The following is a 19,036-nucleotide window of genomic DNA, read 5'->3' on the forward strand; positions in this document are numbered from 1 at the left end:
AAGTCAGCCAGTTCTTCCACAATAACACCCCAGAATAATTGAAGTATTTCTCTGTAAGCAGGAGCCAAAACATGCTAAGCACAGAAAAATACCACTGCAATCAGAAGTGTGGTCCATATGTACATAATTCATTACCTTACAGTACTGGAGAAGCAATGTACAGAAGCCGATACTCCTGGCTGAACTGTTTGAAGACATCGATGCCCGCTCTGTACGCACCCACTGCAGCCTCGCAGCTTAGGAAATAAGCCTTGGTTGCTGTTCAGGCACACTGTCTAATACAGCATTTCCTGGACAGTCAGAAGTTTCACACAATGAAAGATCTCAAACTTAGAAAAACATTTCAGAAAGAGCGATGATTCAGTCCCCTATCAGTCACCGGGTGCCATAAGGATTGCAGGTTATCCAGGAACAATAACGCTTTGTCTCAGACATAAAACAAATGAAAAAAGATGTCTTTGATAAATTGCCAGCTTTGTTTACACTTTCCTATTCTCATTTCAGAATACTAAAACCCCAAAAAGACAGTGAGATAGCCCACTCAGTGTCTTGCTGGCAGCAGGTCATTTCAGTAAAATACTTATACAGAACACAGTGCAGAAGGGAATGCATATTCCAGATCCTGCACTTCTATTTTAGTTTTTGTCTGCAACTGATAAATTGTGCCAATGTTTCTACATAACTTGACTTCTCCAGAACTCTTCTAGCTGTGATTAAATTTATTAAAGTTTAGAAGATGAAAGCTGAAAGCAGTAGTCATGCTAAAAAATGTCTGTCCCTCATTCTCATTTCTGTATTTTCTCACCATCAGCTTAAACTTTGAGATCAAAGATCAGCTCAGTCCAAATCTGAACCTTGAAAATTTCCAACTGAAGACCACGCTTCTTTCTTCACGATGGGGCAGCAAAGATGAAGAGACAGGATCTCATCCAATCTGCAATTTCCAGCTTCACCTTGAAACAGGAATTTGGTCACCTCAGAAGCCTCTTCCAAACCTCCATCAGCTTAACTCGGACTTCCCAGCGATAGAAAGCTGCTGATTGCCAGAAATGGGCAGCAAATGCTAATGTTTATCACTGCACTGGAGAAGAGGCGCCGTGTCTATGCACACAGGAAAGGTGCCAAGAGGAAGCTGCTCTGCGTAAGGGAAAGACTCTACAGGAGCTGTAAAAAAAGTCTGAAAAATTTACATAGTGCTGGACAAAATTAGATTCTGAAAGTAGAACAAAGAAGTAACGCCACTTCATTAAACACACATCTATTAATTTTCTGGAAGAGAGCGCAGTATTTTTTTAATTATTATTATTTCCATCTCCATTTATCTCCTTGGTTCTTTACTCTCCAAGATAAGCAAAATTCTCAGACTTATGAAGTGCAAGAGAGAGTCTGGCACTCTACAGGACAAGACAATATCAAAAGAATTTGCAAAGAAGCTCTGCAGGTACCTTGCTGGGTTTGGAGAGCTCTAAGAAAACTATGCCTCAACTTGCTTCCCTAGATAAGCTACGTTGTTTGAAGAGCTGAAGTTTCATCTCCCTACAGCAGAAAATCTTTTCAACCATGCCACTTTGACAGTTGCTAATTCAGACAGAAATGCTTCCTAAAAGCTAAAAAACCACCGTCTTTTGTAGAGCTTATATTCTACAGATACTGCTCATGCATATTTATATCACATGCATATCTCATGAGTTCATTTCACTTTTCTCCAAGGGATGGCCTATTTTTTGGAGGTGTGTTTCAATCCTCACTTTTGCAGTGATATGGTATCAGGAATTTAAAACAAGAATCATCACATGATTACCAAAGAGATTCAATTCAGAATGAGTTGGAGATATTATGATCTGATTGGAGCTGACACCCCATGGCTTTGCACCAAGCTGACAATTCATGTTAGATCAGGGTTGCACTGAAATGTCTGGCCAAGATGAACATAAACCTGGCATAAAGAAATGCAGCTTCCATTTCTTGTGTTTCCCTTAATCAAAGGTTTTTACACAAACAGATTTAAGCAAATAAGATTAATCTCGAAAAGCATTTCTTTTAATCCATAAATAGTTTTTGTTAGTTCTACAAAGAAAGGATGAACTTGGGAAGATATTAGTTTGCGTGTTGCATCAAAACTTCTAAAAACACGTTCTTAAATTTTTTACAACAGTAAAAATACACAGAGCAAGAGCCTCTGAAATTGTTGCTGTCGGTGAGCAATGACGGGCAAAATAGAGACTGAATTGAGCTTGCAGTAGAGAACAGTAACACCTTAGAAAGAAACCATACTTTGTATTGAATAATTTTGCTGAAGAAAAAGATGCCTTCAGAGATGCTTAATGATACTGAGGTGAAGAAAGTGACCCACAAATGGAAAAAATACTATTTTACACTCACTTCTCTTGTGAAAGTAGATCTGACTCCCCCCATGCCCCATTGGAAAAACTATCCAAATGCCCTATTTTTACTGGAGGATTTCTCAGAAAACTGCAGAAATATTAGGAATTAAAGAAGAAATAAAAGGGCAACCAAAAAGCTTTTTTTTGGACCGCATTTTCTTCTTTGCTTTGATCTACCCCTCTTTTAAGCAGATTTCCAATATGCAATCCTGGTAGAAAACTCATGAGGTTGCAGGGGCTTGAGCTGTGATTAACATCACCTGCCATAAACACCCCAAAGCATTCAAAGTCTTGTGGCAAAGTCCTCCATATCTGTTACAGGTTTCTAAGCATTAGAAGGCTGTTTTCAAAACTGAACTCAAATTAATTTCCCCTATCAGGAAAAAAAAAGACAAAGTTATGACAAAATCAGATAACCTGCTTTTTTCCCTGGGTTTAGTCAAGCTTAAAAAAACATGAGAAAAAGCCCTCCATCTTTAGGTTTCACTCACAGTATTGCTTACAATTTGTCTGACATTTCAGCTCCTCCCATGATTACAGAGTGCAGGCTGCACCAGGGAAAGAAATGCAATTTAATCTGTAGCTGCAGTCTCGATAACGTGGAAAGGTCTTGAAAAACAGCACTACACGAGCTCTGCTTCATCACAGGGTTTTAATCTGTAACCCATCACTCACCCTCTGGCATGCAGAGACCTGGCGTCAGTCCGCAAGATTAGAGGAATATTTAGGAGGCAGAGTGCAGTTTGGGAAAGACAAACGCTGCCAGTGTTACACACACGGTTCATGAAGCCGTCGGTGCGCAACCTAGTTGGCCACATACTGAAGAAGGGGGATCTCAGGTTAAATTCTAACTCCTTCTCTGCACTTACACATTGCTTTAATCCATCTGCTCTCCTACACAGGACAGCAACAATTTCAGCTGCAGCTGCCAACAAACAGGATCAGTAGGACTCAGCTAGGAAATCTCAACATACGTATTTCTCAAGCTGTTAGGCTATTCTTCCTGAGGAGATTCAGAAATAAATTAAAAGAGGAGACTTAAGCAAGATGGTATGCCAGAAGGCATATTACAAAATAGCTATGAGATTTCTTCTTTGAAAGATGTAGAGCGAAAGAAATGCAGCAAGAAAGCTGTAAGACAGCACGTGTATAGAAGATTGACATGAGACTCCCCAGCTGTACTCACTGGAGTTATTATTTCCAATGTAACATAGTGTCTGAGAGCATCAGTGCCCAATGCATGCTGCACTGCATTGCTCGCACAGTGCCAAAACCCCCAGCAGACCCCACTGCTGCACTCGGCTCAGTCCCTGCCCAGGTGCTTTCCTAGCAAAACACAGAAGAAGCGGACAATTCTTTCTGGTTGATGCACAGGAGGATGCAGAGGATGTACAGGGAGGAAGCAAAGGGCAGGTAATAACCTGAATTCACACAATCGTGACCGGTGGCTCAGGACACAGGGCAGCCAGCTTGAACTGGAAAGCACTGGTGTGTGCCCACAGCCACAGCAGCATGCATATGCAGAGCACAGGGCTTGGGGAACTTCGCAGTGCCTAATCTGTTCAGTCCCAAATAACACAGTCCTTTACTTGACAATCCCAGCTTCTAAATGCATTTTTCTTTTGTTATAAAAAGATGAAGAGGAGGAACACCTGCTTTGTAAAACAGTGTTTTATAGTACACAACATAGCTCATTTCTGCAGTGCCATCCTTAATGGGCACGGCACACATATTTGGCAATACACTTCAGCTGTTTCATGCCGCTCCTGTGATCATGTTGTCCATCTGTAAGCTTGCAACATGAAACAGTTACTGAAAGATTGTTTCGGCATTTTCAATGGCTTGTGAATTTACCTCCCACCAAGATCATACTCATCAACAGCTGTGAACAGATTTTTTTTTGCTCACTGCAGAGTCATACTGGCTGTAAGATACACTGAAGGCATGAATCACAAAGAAACATGTGGGCTATAATCACCCTCCACATTTGTGGCTCATTTTTCCAATCAGGTTGAGAATTTCAGTAGTCCTGGGCAATAAGGAACACAACTACTTTCTCTCCTCAAATGACTTTGTTGTCACAAGGTTGCAAGGTCTGGGCTCCCCAGCCAGCTCTCTTATCTTGCTGACCAGAAGTCTATGAAAACTTACTATGCTAAAAAAAAAAAAAACAACAAACAAACCCAAAACAAACAAACAAACCCCCCAAAAAACCCACAACCTTTAGAAGCCAGAATAAAACACACACTGAAGACAGCTATGGACATATTCAGGTCCCCTTGATGTTTAACATACTATTAAAATACAGGCATTGTGAATCTGGTAGGCAACACCACAGCTTTCATATAGCAGAACTTCCAGGATCTTCCTGTTTGGGAATAAAAAGCTGGTAAAGAACAAAGGTACATCTCAAACGAGCGTGCTCCTAAGGGCTACAACTTCAGACTGGATGCCTCACATAATGTTGGCTTGACCTTAAAACACAGAACATGGTACAGATATAAAGCCGCATGTCCTGTCTAATCTAGGGTTTACAGGTACTTTGAAATAGTGTGTAATCATTGCCAAACAGCAACACAGGGGTTCTGTGGAGGAGTCAAAATGATATTGAAATATTTACTAACTGTTTACTAATATATACTAGTATTTACCAGTGTTGGTTCTTATGGACACCAGCTTTCAACACAAATTTTTCAAACTCTGTTCTTATGTACATGCATTTTAATATTTCAAGGGGCTTTAAAACCTCTCCTCTACTTGAGGTGCTTAGGTACAGCTAATCTTTTATGACTGCCATTTTATGTTGCATATAAGTTCAATGAAGTCACTATGGCATCAAAAAGGATGACTATGCAACACTGCAGGTTTGTTCAGATAAACACCCCATACCACATTACTCGGTCACATTTTGCACAGCGACACAGGGAGGCATACACGCTAGTGTCTTGACATATGGCTCTTTACGGACTTTTTGCGATCACATTGAACAGGCAGTCTGCGAGCGCCAACTCCTTCGGGTAGAGCTGCTCAAACAGGCTGCCAATCTCCATGCACATGACTCTGGATCTGCTAAAGATGGTATTTGAAAAGGACTGCTGCCAGCATTCACCAAGCAGCTCTACAAACTAACTGTTCTGTGTCAGCGCAATTTGAGTGTGTGGAACAGTTTCAGAGGGTTGTGTTTTTATGAGCAAATACTAATTTGGTTGCATTAAAAGACATGACATCAACAAGGTTAGAAAGAATATATGAAAAACTGGTTTACCTCAAAGATGAGTAACAATAACATGGATTAATAGATTCAGTACTATGTCATGACATCAAATACTTTTTGCATCTACCAAGTTTTATTCTTCACAGGACAGGGCTAAAACAACACATTGCAAGCTGTTATTTCAAGGAGCAAGGGAAGTAAGCTTTTTGCTATCTGGTAAATATTAGCAGATTTCTCACATTAGCAAACTGAAAGCTCTTAAGTTCTTCAGTTTTACAGTTCCTTTGGTGTTAGTGGAAAGACTACATAAGTATCAATTGCCTGTAAACAACACGACTATCTTTTCTTGTTACCTTGTATGTGCAGAAATATCTTAGCTTCCTCATGACTGACAATCAGCTTCTAAAAAGACCTAAAGGCAAGGTAACGTTTTTTCATAAATTGTAATTACAATTGTTTTATCTGTTGATTTAGATCACCAGTTTAAAGAATTTAGTAAAAACTAGAAAGATCCATCTCATCACCGAAACAGAAACGGCTGCCAGTTATTTGGAGCATCACAGATATTCCAGACTTGCACGGAGACCCTCAGCAGAGCCAGGAAGTGTCATTCACCAACAAAAACAATATGACATCATCACACACTTAATTGCTTGCCAGTGACAGGGTCAACTTTGTTTGTACAACTGTTGAGTATCCTACTGTTTCTGTGCATGTACTGATACTGCCACTCCAGGACCTGCAATCACTCAATGACAATTTGACAGAGTTATCTTGAAAACAAACTTACTACTACACCATTTTAATTCATTATTTTTGAAAGACACTGGATTTTATAATTATATCTACTTTTTAAAAAGAACTGTTGTCAATTCCTTTGCTGGTCTGCAGGCAACAGATGCCATTCTGCTTTCAAGAGTATTGTCCTTAACAAGTGTTGACTGTTGTTCAAGTGACATTTTGACAAATTAAAACTGATCTGCTTCAATTCACAGGCCTTTTGGTCAGAGAATTACACTTTTGGATGATATTAGTTTGAGATTTTCTTCTGGCATGTTTCAACAGAGACAGCCTGTCCTAATTTTAGTCAGGGTATTAACTAAACCCTCCACAAACAGACCTCCAGATTAACAGCACTAACCAAGGAGCTAACATTTCCTCTTCTTTTTCCTGGAAAGCAAGGATCTACTCACAGTACTTACTAAAACCACGTGAGAAGAAACTTTCAGAGTACCACTTACGAAGTCTCTTTAGCTTCAGTATGGTTCTGGGATAACCACTATTGTAGTGGCAGGCCTGGCACACAGCACGCTGTTGTACCTACTGCTACCTTGTTTGTATTAATTTTTCTATTCAGAATTCCCCACTTGATAAAAAGCAAGTCAGAAGAATTCAAAGTAAAAGCTTCTTATGACGGTAAGAGATACAAGGGCATATATCTAGCTACATACTAGTTTTGTGCTTTTATCAGACCCAAGATTTTTAACTGATGTTTGTCTCTACCTGGGGGAGATAAACAAGCATTTTGTTGAAGAGGCTGTCTTTGATGTTGAATTCAAACTTCTAAACATATGCAGGGTGCTCACCCCAACCTGAAGTTAGCTAGCCGATGCAAGGTTTGTTCAGTTGTCTGTTTAGCTTCAGTAGGAGTGAGAGCAAGGTCAGCTGTAACTCACGAGGAATGAGAAAAGGTAGCCAAGAGGGTTTCCAAGGAAGATCACCCTTCACCTTGACGCTTTTAAGAAAATAGGAATTCAACAATGAGCCTGAAATAGCTGAATAAAACAGTTTAAAAAAATGTTGAGGGTTAATAAGCAGAGCAAATGAAATACTATTTATTTAGATTGTTATTAGCTAATAACAGTACAGATTGCAAATATGAAGACCTAAAGCTCTGAATACCTGTTTCTCGTCTTAAAAGTGTGTAGACAGTATGTCACAGAAAAAAAACCATGCTCAATACACACCCCTCCCAACTTAACCTTCAGAAAGTGAATCACCTAATGACAATATACAGTGGCAGAACATTCAAACGTGGCTTTGAGCCCATTTACTGCATTTATTTTTTCTTTGCTTTAGGGAATTGTATTAGTAGATTCATTTCTTGTGATAGCGAATTGCTCAGAAACCATGTCAGGCATCGCATTCATTGTACCTCCTGATGACAGTCTTAGATTTACCTTCATCTTTCCCTGTCAGGGGCAACCATTCTGCCTTAAATGCTGAAAAGCACTACATAACCACTAGCTATCACAAGGGAAAGGAGGTGAAATCAACAAAATGAACTAGGGGGCTCCAAAAGAACAATCATCACTATACACAAAACCCAAGACATTATGAAAGGTAGTGTTCAAAAGGGAAAAAAAAAGTTCTTAGAGCCCAAGCAAACTAGAGGAAAGAAAATAACACAGTTCTTACAAAAGTCTGTCCCTGTGTATTCATATCCATTAAGTAAATGGAAAATAATGACAACAAAGAGTTCAACATGTTCTACTCAATTTCCTTCTTCTCTGTGCTTGTTAATTCAACACAAATTCCTTCCACTCCAGTTTGTCTCAGAAAACTAACAAAATGACAAGTTTCCTTGGGGGAAGAGAAGGGAAGGATGAAACAGGGTTGCTGAAGTATTGTAAGAAAGGATGCCAGGAAACAAAAAGCACATGCTGCAGATAAACAACAGATTTCCAAGAAAAGTGCAATTCTTGCACCACCGTTGCTAGTGAACAGAGAGTTAATGTGGCACTTCAAGAACTAAAGACTTAGTGCATGGCTTACAAGATGACAGTTTTTCAGGTTTCTACCCAGATTTATTTTCATCTTCTCATGCACAAATCAAAATGTGTAGCACTTCATTTTCAAGCAAATACACAGGAATCTAAAATGTTCTCTCCTTGGGTCATATTTGGGGCCAGATTTGAACTAGCAGGTTGGTATTATCTGGTCAGCTATAATATTTGCTCAACGAGACCTTCAGAATTCTTAGAAAATTTAATGTTGGAAGCCTGATTTTAAAGACTAAATAAAGTATTACTTTTGTTAATTTAATTCAAAAGAACAATATGGCAGGTGTCACCTTTTTGAAGGGTGCTCCATTTGAAGGCAAACAGCAAGGAGCAGAAAAGCTGTTCTAAATCTTTACTTAATCATCAAGAACCAAGAGCAACTGGCAGCTGGATCAAAAGTGCTGACCAACTATTCTCACTTGTTCTTTTCTTTTGCCTCCCTTTTCTTACAATCTGTAGGGAACAGCAGGCATTCAGAGCTTGAACTGCATGTGTTGAAGAAATCACAGACACGAGTTTGACAGTCAAGGAAGAGTAAAACTTCATTTTCTGAGGTGGTGAATGCTGGGAACAAGCACAATAGACAGCAAAATCAGCTAGAGATGCAGCAAAAAGTATGGGTGCACTTTAGAGCCTATTGTTTATAGGCTTTATAGTCCTCAGGCTTTATGGTTACACTATTTCTATAGGACACTGATGTACAAATAAGGATCAAGAGATCCCTCTCATTTTTTTTTTAACTAGGTTCGATTCAGACCAAACGAATAGGAATCAAAACCTATCCAACATGTTTTTTATATGCTGCGGTCACGTGTCCTGTTTTCAGGGGTCGCACCAGAGAAGAACAAGCACTAGGAGACCTGTTACAAAGTGGATGCATCGGTCATTTCAACCCAGCATCAACATCTAGAGCTTAGAAAATTCTGCTTTCCTCTGACCTGCACTGGGACTGATGCACACTGACAAGGCAGAGAGGGAAGCTCCTCTTATTACTAGGCTGCACTACAGTAACCAGTTGCACAAAGAGAAAGAAGCTTCACAAAGTTTTACTGAGGATAATACCATGGAGCTAACTCAGAGTGTGATCCTTCTGTGATGAATTAGTCACTACAAAAGCCGGCAAGTTCATTATACTTTAACTGCTGTCACTGCAACGGTAGGGTTAATACTTGGCATGACAGCTGATGTGGTTTTGAAAGTCTATGATTATTCTCTCAGAACCAACAAAGAAAGGTGTTTTTGTTAGAATTACAGAGTTTTAGCATGTCTTCCTATCTGTCAGTTATCTTCTCAAACACAGGTGTACCAATCTGCACCATTTATGATTTGGTTTGTTTCTTTGCTATATGTCCTCTTTGCATTGTGTTAATGCAAAGAGCTATAAGTCAGGAATTTTGGTCATGAACCTCAGCTCTGTGGGAAAAAAAAGCCAAACCTGTAAGAATCAACATTCAGTAAGGAAAAATTTTGAGGCCCCAGAACCAGTATGCAACAATTGTAAACTTTTGAGTCACTTTTGAACCAGGGATCTTCAATAACATTCCTCCAATCCCCCGTAACAGTAATACTGCCACAGCTTTTATTTCAAACTGTATACTCAGTATTTGCCTTTTCAGTCACAGACTTATTTTACACCTGTGTTAATGCAGAAACCTTTCCTCACCTTTAACGTGGCAGCCAAACTGGCCATGTGTTCATTCAGAGTGCTCTCCGACTCCTTGTAAGTCAGGCAGGTGAACTGATATTCCTCTGGATCAAAGGCATCTGCTCCCTGCTGCTCCACGTCGTTAGCTACCCCATCATAATAATCCTCAATATCCCCAGGATCCTCATCCTCTTCCTCCTCCTCGCAATTAGGGTCATAATCCTCTTCATTGCTGTCAGAGCCCTGGCTGTTCATGTCCACGGACATCTTAATGCCCTGTCAAACTGCAGACCAGGAAAGCAATTGCAGCTTCTTTTTCTTCTCCAGACTTTATCGTTCTTTTGATTTCATCTGAGCTCTGTCTCCTAAGGGGGGAAAAACAATTTTTTCTTTTGCCTAAGAAATTGTAAGAGAGGCCATGTCAACATCATACAAGTGATCAAACAGCCAGGAATGGACCGACCCAACGGCCCAGCTAAAGAAGATTCTGCTGTGCAGGTCCCTGGTTTGGATCCACTGTGACTCTTGCACCTGCAAAGCCAAGGCTGCTCTTACAGACGAGGTCTAAAACCTCGTAGATTGGCTTATTACATTGCATCCTAGCCCCAGTGCGGGCCCCAAGGCTTCTGACATTTGGAAAGTGGCTGCATAACCTTCACTAAGATCTTTTCAGAGATACAACTAAATTTATGACATTAAGTTTTTACTAACAGCCTGACCTGCCGCAGAAAAGCATCATATCCATTTCATCAACAGGAAAAAAGCCCCATAAACCCCTTAACTATGACCACAGCAGCTAGAAAGGCAACCTGTGATACTCTGTACAAATCCATATTGCTTCACAACCACAGCCATTAAGTGGGACTTCGGAAAATAAGACAAGCAAACAGATCCCTCACATACACCCAACTTAACAGTCTTCAATACCACCTCAAAAGAAATGGCGAAATTAGTTAATCCCTTTAAGTAGGTTGTACTGGATGTGATGTGGCTTGGGCCTTACATCTGAGGGGGGAAATAAAATTAATTCTCTCATTTTATTACCTTCTCAATATACAGTTATTACCTTCTGAATGTAGAAATTTATGCTCAAGTGTTGACAGCCACTATTCAAGAAGAATCAGAAGAGCCAACTTTTTTTTTTTAAGATTCTCACTAGTATTGGAAAATTCACGTATTTGACTTTACTTATTTGAACTACAAACCTTCTGCTTGTCTAACTAAACCGCATGATTTCAAGTTCTAAAAGGTTCAGCAGTAGAACACATATCAACCTTGAATTATGGTCATCTCATATTTAGTCACAAATTTCCATTTAACCAAATAAGTTAGTTTCAAGAGAATTTATTAAATACAAAAGACTTAAAACAATGGTGCAACCAAATTTTACATATAAAAATATATACATAAAATCAAAGCTATATTTTCCACAAGCAGCATGTATTGGGTTTCTTACATGTTTGCATTTTGCATTACATGTTGTTAGCTCTGTGAATCAAATATATTCCCACAGTATCACAATTTGTAGCTGCTGGGGAAACCATAATCAAGCTTTGAGAATCCTGACTTTAAAGCACAGGAAATCTCAATCATAAATTTTCATTATTCTTCCTGAAGACGTTTGTTTTCTGTTTCCAATAACCTGTCCAGGCAGCACAGAATAACCAGGAAGAGATGTGATGTTCAATTAATTTGAAGGGCTGCAGTGATTTCAGCAGATACAAGCCTCCAGTGAGAGAGGAAGGCAGCTAGAGGCCAATTATATTATCCCTGAATTCTGGTCTCCATTCCTTTCATTTGCCTCTTGATTTCTTAGCTATCCACAACACAAATAGCATACAAATATTTTGTAGCACTGCTTCCCATAGAACTTCAGTGGAGCAGAAGCACCGTCTCTCCATATTGGAAGGAGTGAAATCTGATTCGAAAGACAAGGCAAACCTATATTGTCCACCCCTCCCTCCCTCTACGCTGCTTAGAGTTAATGATTCAGTTCTGGGCTTAATCTGTATCAATGCTGACCTCTTGCATAAAAGAAGTAATGGATCTTTATCTGTTAAACCTTATGTTAAAGGAATAACTTACTTGAGAATCTAAAACCACTGTGAGCATTCCTACAGAGATATCAATTGCCTAGCGTGCAACAGCTTTGTTCAGCCAACACCAGAGCATCACAAAGCCCGAGCAAGTTTCACCCATCAGGAAAATTCTCAAACTTACTCAGATCATCCCACACTCTAGAGACAGGGGGGAAAAAAAACCCAAACCCAAAACACTGGGTCCATTTGCTATCTCAACACATAATGAGTCCCGTCCAAGCAATGAGATGTTTTTAGATATCTAAGCAGAATAATGGGCCTACCCGGTACCTCAGCAGTTACATACTAGTCGCTGGGGAGGAGGCTCAGAAGAATGCAGAGCCGTTTCTCTGTGCCACTAACACACTTATTTGAACAGAGGAACTGTTTGCACGGGTAAATGGCATATATCAAGCAGAAACAGTCTGCAGACTGGATGACTTTTGTGACTCCTGTTACAACATTCTGTGAAAGAGCTCACTTCCAGCATAACTGAACATCAGAGGGACATGCATGAAGAGAGGAAAACTGAGGCACCAGCTCTGTGAACAAAGCAAAGCAGGGTACTAGGAAAATGAGGAACGGAACTCGCCTCACCTAACACCCTCATGACCCAATGACGAGCTCTCTGAATACAAACCAAGACAAGACACAGCTAGTAATTGATAACACTAGTTTTTACGGCAATAAAGATGTTAAGCTCAAAAAAGAGGGTCAAAAACCCAAACAGTATTTAGATAATTTCCATAATCCCAAAAATCAGACATAAAATTTTAAACCATACTTAGACTGCTTTCCTACTCAAGGGAGGATGAGGTCCTTCTTTACCACCTTCATCCAAGACACTCCCTCATCTTCACTAACACTGATACAATTTCAGCTCCTCTCTTCCTCCAGCCTCCTTGCAGGAGCTTGTAAACATACCCACCCCTATGCTTTGCGCTCCAACAAAGTGCAACACGCTGCTTCTTAACAAGGTCTTTTGAAACAAAATGCCTTCAAATATGCCACCATCAGTCTCTCTCTGACCTCACTACTGTGAGACACAGTAAATTACGTGATCCCACCTCATATCTGGCCCCACTACATCATTCTTTCCTGATTACTTGCCCTCTGTGTCTACCTTTGTGGTATTTCTCTAATAAGTCTTTTGGAGAATGCTCCTCTTCTTTTTCTATTGATATTTCACAGCCATTTGAGATGGCTTTTTCTTCTTTCCCCTCTTTATCGATAATTCCGAAACACTGAAAGTGCAACTCAAGTCTGCCCTCTGAACCTCTTCCACGTAGCCTTTAAATGGGCTGACACGTTCTCTTTTCTCTGCAACCATCTACAACCCCAACTCCACACTTGCTAGCAATGTTAATCAGACCTTTGTCTATGTCACTCAAACCTGTAATCTGTGGATCATCCTCAATTGCTTCTTCATGCACGCGGCATGCATACCTTGCCGTTTCCTTCTCCACTGAGTTTTTAAGACAGGATTTTTTCACCCCAAGAGTGAGAAACTAGAACAACATCCCCCATCCTTTTCACCACAGATGACTCTGCAGAGACCTCCTTGCAGCCATATCACACATCCCCCGTGAATCTGCATGCTCTCCTCCCACTTCCCAGTCTTTGTTCAGACTATCACGACTGCCTTGTCCTTCCCAACTCATCTAATCCATTTCATTCCTGTCCTTTCTAATCCATCATCGCTTTTAACAAGTTATTTTACGCACACCTACACAAGCCTTCCTTCCACGGTAACTCTGGGCTTGGGCAGAGAGGCACCCAGATCATTTAAATTACCTCAGGTCCATTTCTTTTGTAATGCCTGCAAGACTGAATCCTGTACTTGTCCCGCACAGCCAGAACGCTGCATACTTGTAGGAGGAAAGCCCAGGAAAACTGGGGGAGGGAAGGGAGCTGCGGAGGAAGAGCCCGAAGGGTGGCGGGGCGAGGAGGGGGCCCCCGCACAGCCCACTCGCAGCCCGTGCCGAGTGCCGGCCGGAGAGCTCAGGGGCTGCGGCTTCTACCCCGGGCAGCCCGACCGGGGCACCGGCTCCGGGGCGGAGCGCTGCCGGGCGCTGAACCGAGCAGCAGCTACAGAGGAGCGGCACCGCGTCCCTCACGCCGGGCTCGCCCCGCCCCGGGACCTGCCGCGCCGCCCGGGCCCCCGCCGCCTCCCGCTGAGCGACACGGGCCCGGCAGGCGGCGGCGCTCACCGGGCGCCCCCGGCTCCCCACCACCGCGGGACAGACCGCCCCACCGGCAGCCCCCCGCCGCCTTCCCCCCCGCGGCGCGGCGCGGCCCGGCCCGGCCCCCCGCACTTACCGGGCGCCGCGGAGCGCGGCGGGCGGGGGAGGCAAGGAGCGGCGCCCCGGGCTCCTCCTGCCGGGCCGCCACTGCCTGCACGCCGGAAGCACCGGCCTCCGCCTGCCGTCACTTCCGCCGGGCGGGGCCGGGGCCGGGGCCGCCACCGGGCCGGGCCGGACCACTGCGCTGGGCCGGGGGGGGGGGAACAACCGAAACACGGCGGGGGGTGGGGTGGGTGTCGGGCCGGCGGCGCGGGACCGCCCCAAGGTGCCGGCTCAGCACCCTCAGGAGACGCTGGCGGCCCGGTCTCGGCCGGTGACAGCGCCCGGCACCGCGGCGGGGGCAAGGCCCGCTGCCGCCCCCGCACCGCCGCGGGCAGGGGCCGCCACTATCCCGGCCTGCCCCGCGCTCACCTCCCCCAGTATCCCGGCGTGCCGCGCAGCCCGGCACTGGGGTAAAGGTCGCGGGGCGTTGGGGGCGGCACTGGCTCGGCGGGGACGCAGCGCCCCGGCCCCGGTCTTCACCCGCCGCTGCCGCCATGGCGGAGCAGCCGCAGCCTATCAGCCCCGTGAAGAACTTCTTCGCTGGCGGCTTCGGGGGCGTCTGCCTGGTGTTCGTGGGGCACCCGCTGGACACCATCAAGGTGAGGCGGCCGAGGCCAGCTGCCGTGCGGTCCGGGGCAGCCGGGGAAGGGGGAGAACTACGCTTCCCGGCGGGCACTGCGCGGGGAGCAGCCAGGCTCCCCGGCGAGGAGGCGGGCTGCGAGGGGACTACGCTTCCCGGCGTGCACCGCGGGGGAGGCGGGGCTTACCGGCCCGGCGTGCCTCGCGGGGCAGGCCGCCCGTGCGGCGGGGCGCCCCCTGGCGGCGCGGCGGCCGGCCGGCGGCCGGGTCCCGTCAGCGGCCGTCGTCGGGTCCTGTCAGCGGCCGGTTTACCGTGAAAATAAGAGCGTCGGTGTCCCCGGCGCTGGAAGGAGTTGAGAGCCTGAGCTACTCCCGCGAGCCCCGTGCTGCAGCGGGGGGTCCCCAGCGCCCCTGGGCCGGAGGGAGGCCGGGGGTGACCCGGGGGGGGGGGGGGGGGGGGCACAAACCGGGGTCCGTGAGGAGAGTACGCCCACACACTACGTGTGCAATGAAGCCAAGCAGTGACACGGCATTGGCTCTCGGGCGTTGAGGTGAGGTTATTATCCTGACCTCATCCAGCATTTAATGAGTTAAATACATTAACTGTTAAATACGTGAACATTCAATCTCTTCTGCAAAGGGCTAAAATGATGTTTAATCTCTACCAATATCGTAAAGTCCGGTCACAAAACTTGCTCCGTGAATAGAGGTGTTCTCAGAATCAAAGTTTAGACAGTAATATTTAATAAAATAAAATTTTCCTATCCCATCTTACTAGGTCAGACTGCAAACCCAGCCTAAGCCACAGCCTGGTCAACCTCCACTCTATTCTGGGACCTTTGACTGCTTCAGAAAGACTCTTGTTGGAGAGGTACTGTGTTAGCGTGTCATCTGCGATGCCTGCCAAAACTATCAGTTGTTCCTGTATGTCGCAGCGATGGAATCGTGTGGGAATGTTGCCCCCCAGAGACTGCACAACTTTTGGGTTATCAATTGAATTGGCTCCAATTAAAATTTTTAAGCAGATTACAAAACTTGGGGAATACTTAGCAGCCACATGCTCCAGGTGCATGTCTCTGTTTTGTTAAGAAATGCATTTGGTTCAAAATAGCATGATATTAATATCTGAAGTTATAGGCTGGAGTGAATGTTGGCAGTTGTTTGCTGGCTTTGTTGTTGTAGTCGGTGGAATCTTGCTGTCTTTGGTATTTGGAGTTGTCTCTGGAAATCCTAAAATAGGTAATGACTTTTGTTGATACAAGCAGTACTTTTACTTTCTTCTATAATGTGTTATGCCATCTATGAGAAGGCAGAGGAGCATTAATTAATAGTTTTGGGGTTTTTTTTTTGAGAACAGAGGGTCAGTTATAGTAGTTTTGGTCAGCCTTCTTCAGAAGGTGCACAGTGGTTTTCACTCCTGAATCAGCCATATCATGTGATTGAACTATAGTCTATTTTGTTTTTAGAAAGGCACGCAGCCTTGGTTTAAAGACTTTAAGTGACATAGATTCCAGTTTTTCTGCTTTGTAAGTTTTCCCAGCAGCTATTTACCATTTGGAATCAATGGCTATAAAGCCCAACTGTTTGTTTACTAGTCTGAAGTCTGATTTCTAACCACTGGATCTTGTTAGGTAACGCTGTTAAATGAGAGATCGGCCTCACAGCTGAAATCTACTTTCATTATAGAATTAACAGGTTGTTGTATAACCAAAGTAAATCTTGCTTCCCTAGTCTCTCCCACAAAGTGCTGAAATGGTTTGCTAGCTCTGAATCCCTTGCGGTTTTTAACACCCCTGCTGAAGCACGGACGTCAGAGCTGAACCATAATAGCCTTGTGATGTGAAGTTCAAAAGTAATGCTGCACCTCTACTCCTACTCAATACTCATCAGTTTATATAAGGAAAACTATTAAACCTCTCTGCCAAGGCCTTTTGTTTCCTGCTGCTCATGGGAAGGTTGAGCAGGAGTCTCATCTTTGTCAGCCAGATACAATTTCATTAGAGTCAGTTGTGCCTGTAACCGTACAGACACATACTGGGATACACTGATTTATTTGGGGGGGAAGGGAAGGGGCAGGCGGACCAGCAAATATTTAATTTGTGCATCTATCCTTCATCTAGAAAGATAACTCTCCTTATTATTAGAAAAAGTTCTGTTCAAAGCCAAGATAAATGAAATAAATGCTACTGCTGGGGACTACATTAGAATTTTTCCATGTGTGTAGTCTGATAGAAGGAAGCATCAGGAATGTAAAGTTGTATGGTGAAAAAGTTTTGACTTGGAGAAGGAAAGAAAAAATAATTTGCTCTTGAACTAGTTCCAAAATGAGTTCATGTGGCGAGTGAAGTAGTTCAGGTTAGTCTCCCTGGCTTTTCTGTTATCTAAAGAGTGAATTCTATTTGGTGTTCTCAGGCTCAGTGTTGGTGTTTTACACTACTGCATTTCATGAGTTATTAATAAAGCACATGTGCGTTTGTGTGTATCTGAGAGAGAAGACTTTTGACATAATCTGTTAGGACTATTACTCAGGTAGCTTTTAACTTAACTTCCTCATACTCAAGGTGTAAGTACAGGATGAACAGTATTAGAACAGAAGGGTATAAGTGGTGCCAGTGTTTTCCAGGAAGGATAGCTTTCCTCTGCAACAGGCCCTGAGCCTCAGCTAAACATGTATAATTGCAAATGAACAATAGACCCTATTATTTCTCTGGTTAATTTGACTGGCTGACTGATACTATCCTGTATTGTAGCCTTTCGCTTCTCAGTAAGTTGAAATGTGTGCCAAGTCTGTGCAAAACCAAGTAATTCTTGTGATAATGTTTCTTGCAGGGAGTCCGAGGCTTATATAGAGGAATGGCAGCTCCTATTATTGGAGTGACACCCATGTTTGCTGTGTGCTTCTTTGGATTTGGCTTGGGAAAAAGACTCCAACAGAGAAAACCTGATGACGTTTTGACGTGAGTTTCTGAGTTAATCAGACAGTTGGGAAAGGCACCTTAAGGCTCTTGCAGCCTGCTGTATTGTCGCACATCGAGTTGTGGTGTAAATTTGTCTCCTCTCCTAGGTTATAAATATAGTTCTAAAAAATAAAACACTTGTGTGTTTTAATGCTCCTGGAAGCGTGGGACTGATTGCACAGGCTAAAAACAGACAGCATGTGGGCAGGTGCTATGCAATTCCCTTTCTACGCAAGAAAGAGCCATTAAGGAACTCATTTTAGATGAGTACAGTGCGAGTTATATAATGATTGCCTGCCAACAGTCTCACTATTAACAGAAACTATGAGAGAAATAAATTCATGGTCAAGCAGTCTTGACAGCATTCACCGTCCTGATTCTCTTTGCCCTGTTAGTTGTGACTCTTGCTGTGTCCTTATGTTAGGATATAATAATAGCCATAGAAACGTTTTATTATTAATTTCCGAAAAGTGGTGTTTATGAGCAGCCCTCCTCTCAGGCATGTCTAACCTCCTGGAAAAGAGATGGAAAGCTAAGAAAACTTTGTGTGGCTTTCTACAAACTAACTTATGCGTGAAGAAAGCCCCCCCACCCATAAAATACTCCTTTAACTTCTTTGCCGAGTTGTGATTTTTAGCTCTACAGGAACAGAACTGTAGCTTAGCAACATTTTATTCCATTATTTGTGCACTACGTAGCAGCCCTGTCGGAAAGCAGGAGTCCATTGTGTTGAGCCAAGCGTGGTGGGGTGGGGAGGCGCGGTTTCTGTTGGAGCCTTGCCTGCGCAGGGGCCTCCCAGGTGGTGTGAATGCACCTGGCTCTACAGCACCAGCCACTGCCGTGACACAGAGCGAGCTCCCTCTGCTCGGGTTGCTCAGAGGGAGGCAGTGCCGAGGTGCTGGGGCACTGCTGGCTTACCCTCTGGTTTACCACAGTAGCGTCCTCATGCAGACAAGGCGGAAGGGTAAGACCAGGGGAACAGTAAGGGGTGGACAATACAAGGAAACAAATGGGCCGTGGGCTTATTTCCAGCAGCCTAATCACCTTAGTG

General features: G+C 43.7%; 2 protein-coding genes across 3 annotated transcripts in view; one reads left to right on the plus strand and one right to left on the minus strand.

Annotated features, from left to right (window-relative positions):
- The window catches only part of ARIH2 (ariadne RBR E3 ubiquitin protein ligase 2), a 34,468-nt gene extending 20,421 nt beyond the window's left edge, over nt 1-14,047 (minus strand). Inside the window, exons 1-2 of the mRNA XM_009485110.2 lie at nt 13,899-14,047; nt 10,045-10,391 (exon numbers count right to left, since the gene is read on the minus strand). Coding sequence (XP_009483385.1) covers nt 10,045-10,293 — 249 coding nt within the window. The 5' untranslated portion in view covers nt 10,294-10,391; nt 13,899-14,047. The remainder of the gene's footprint in view (nt 1-10,044; nt 10,392-13,898) is intronic.
- An 882-nt stretch (nt 14,048-14,929) lies between these two features.
- Nucleotides 14,930-19,036, plus strand: part of SLC25A20 (solute carrier family 25 member 20) — a 10,703-nt gene continuing 6,596 nt past the window's right edge. For both annotated transcript variants that reach the window (XM_075714033.1, XM_075714034.1), the window contains exons 1-3: nt 14,930-15,048; nt 15,807-15,899; nt 17,858-17,985. In XM_075714033.1, the coding sequence (XP_075570148.1) occupies nt 14,944-15,048; nt 15,807-15,899; nt 17,858-17,985 (326 nt within the window). In that variant the 5' untranslated portion in view covers nt 14,930-14,943. The remainder of the gene's footprint in view (nt 15,049-15,806; nt 15,900-17,857; nt 17,986-19,036) is intronic.

Source organism: Pelecanus crispus, chromosome 7 (assembly GCF_030463565.1).
Source record: "Pelecanus crispus isolate bPelCri1 chromosome 7, bPelCri1.pri, whole genome shotgun sequence".
Lineage (NCBI taxonomy): Eukaryota > Metazoa > Chordata > Aves > Pelecaniformes > Pelecanidae > Pelecanus > Pelecanus crispus.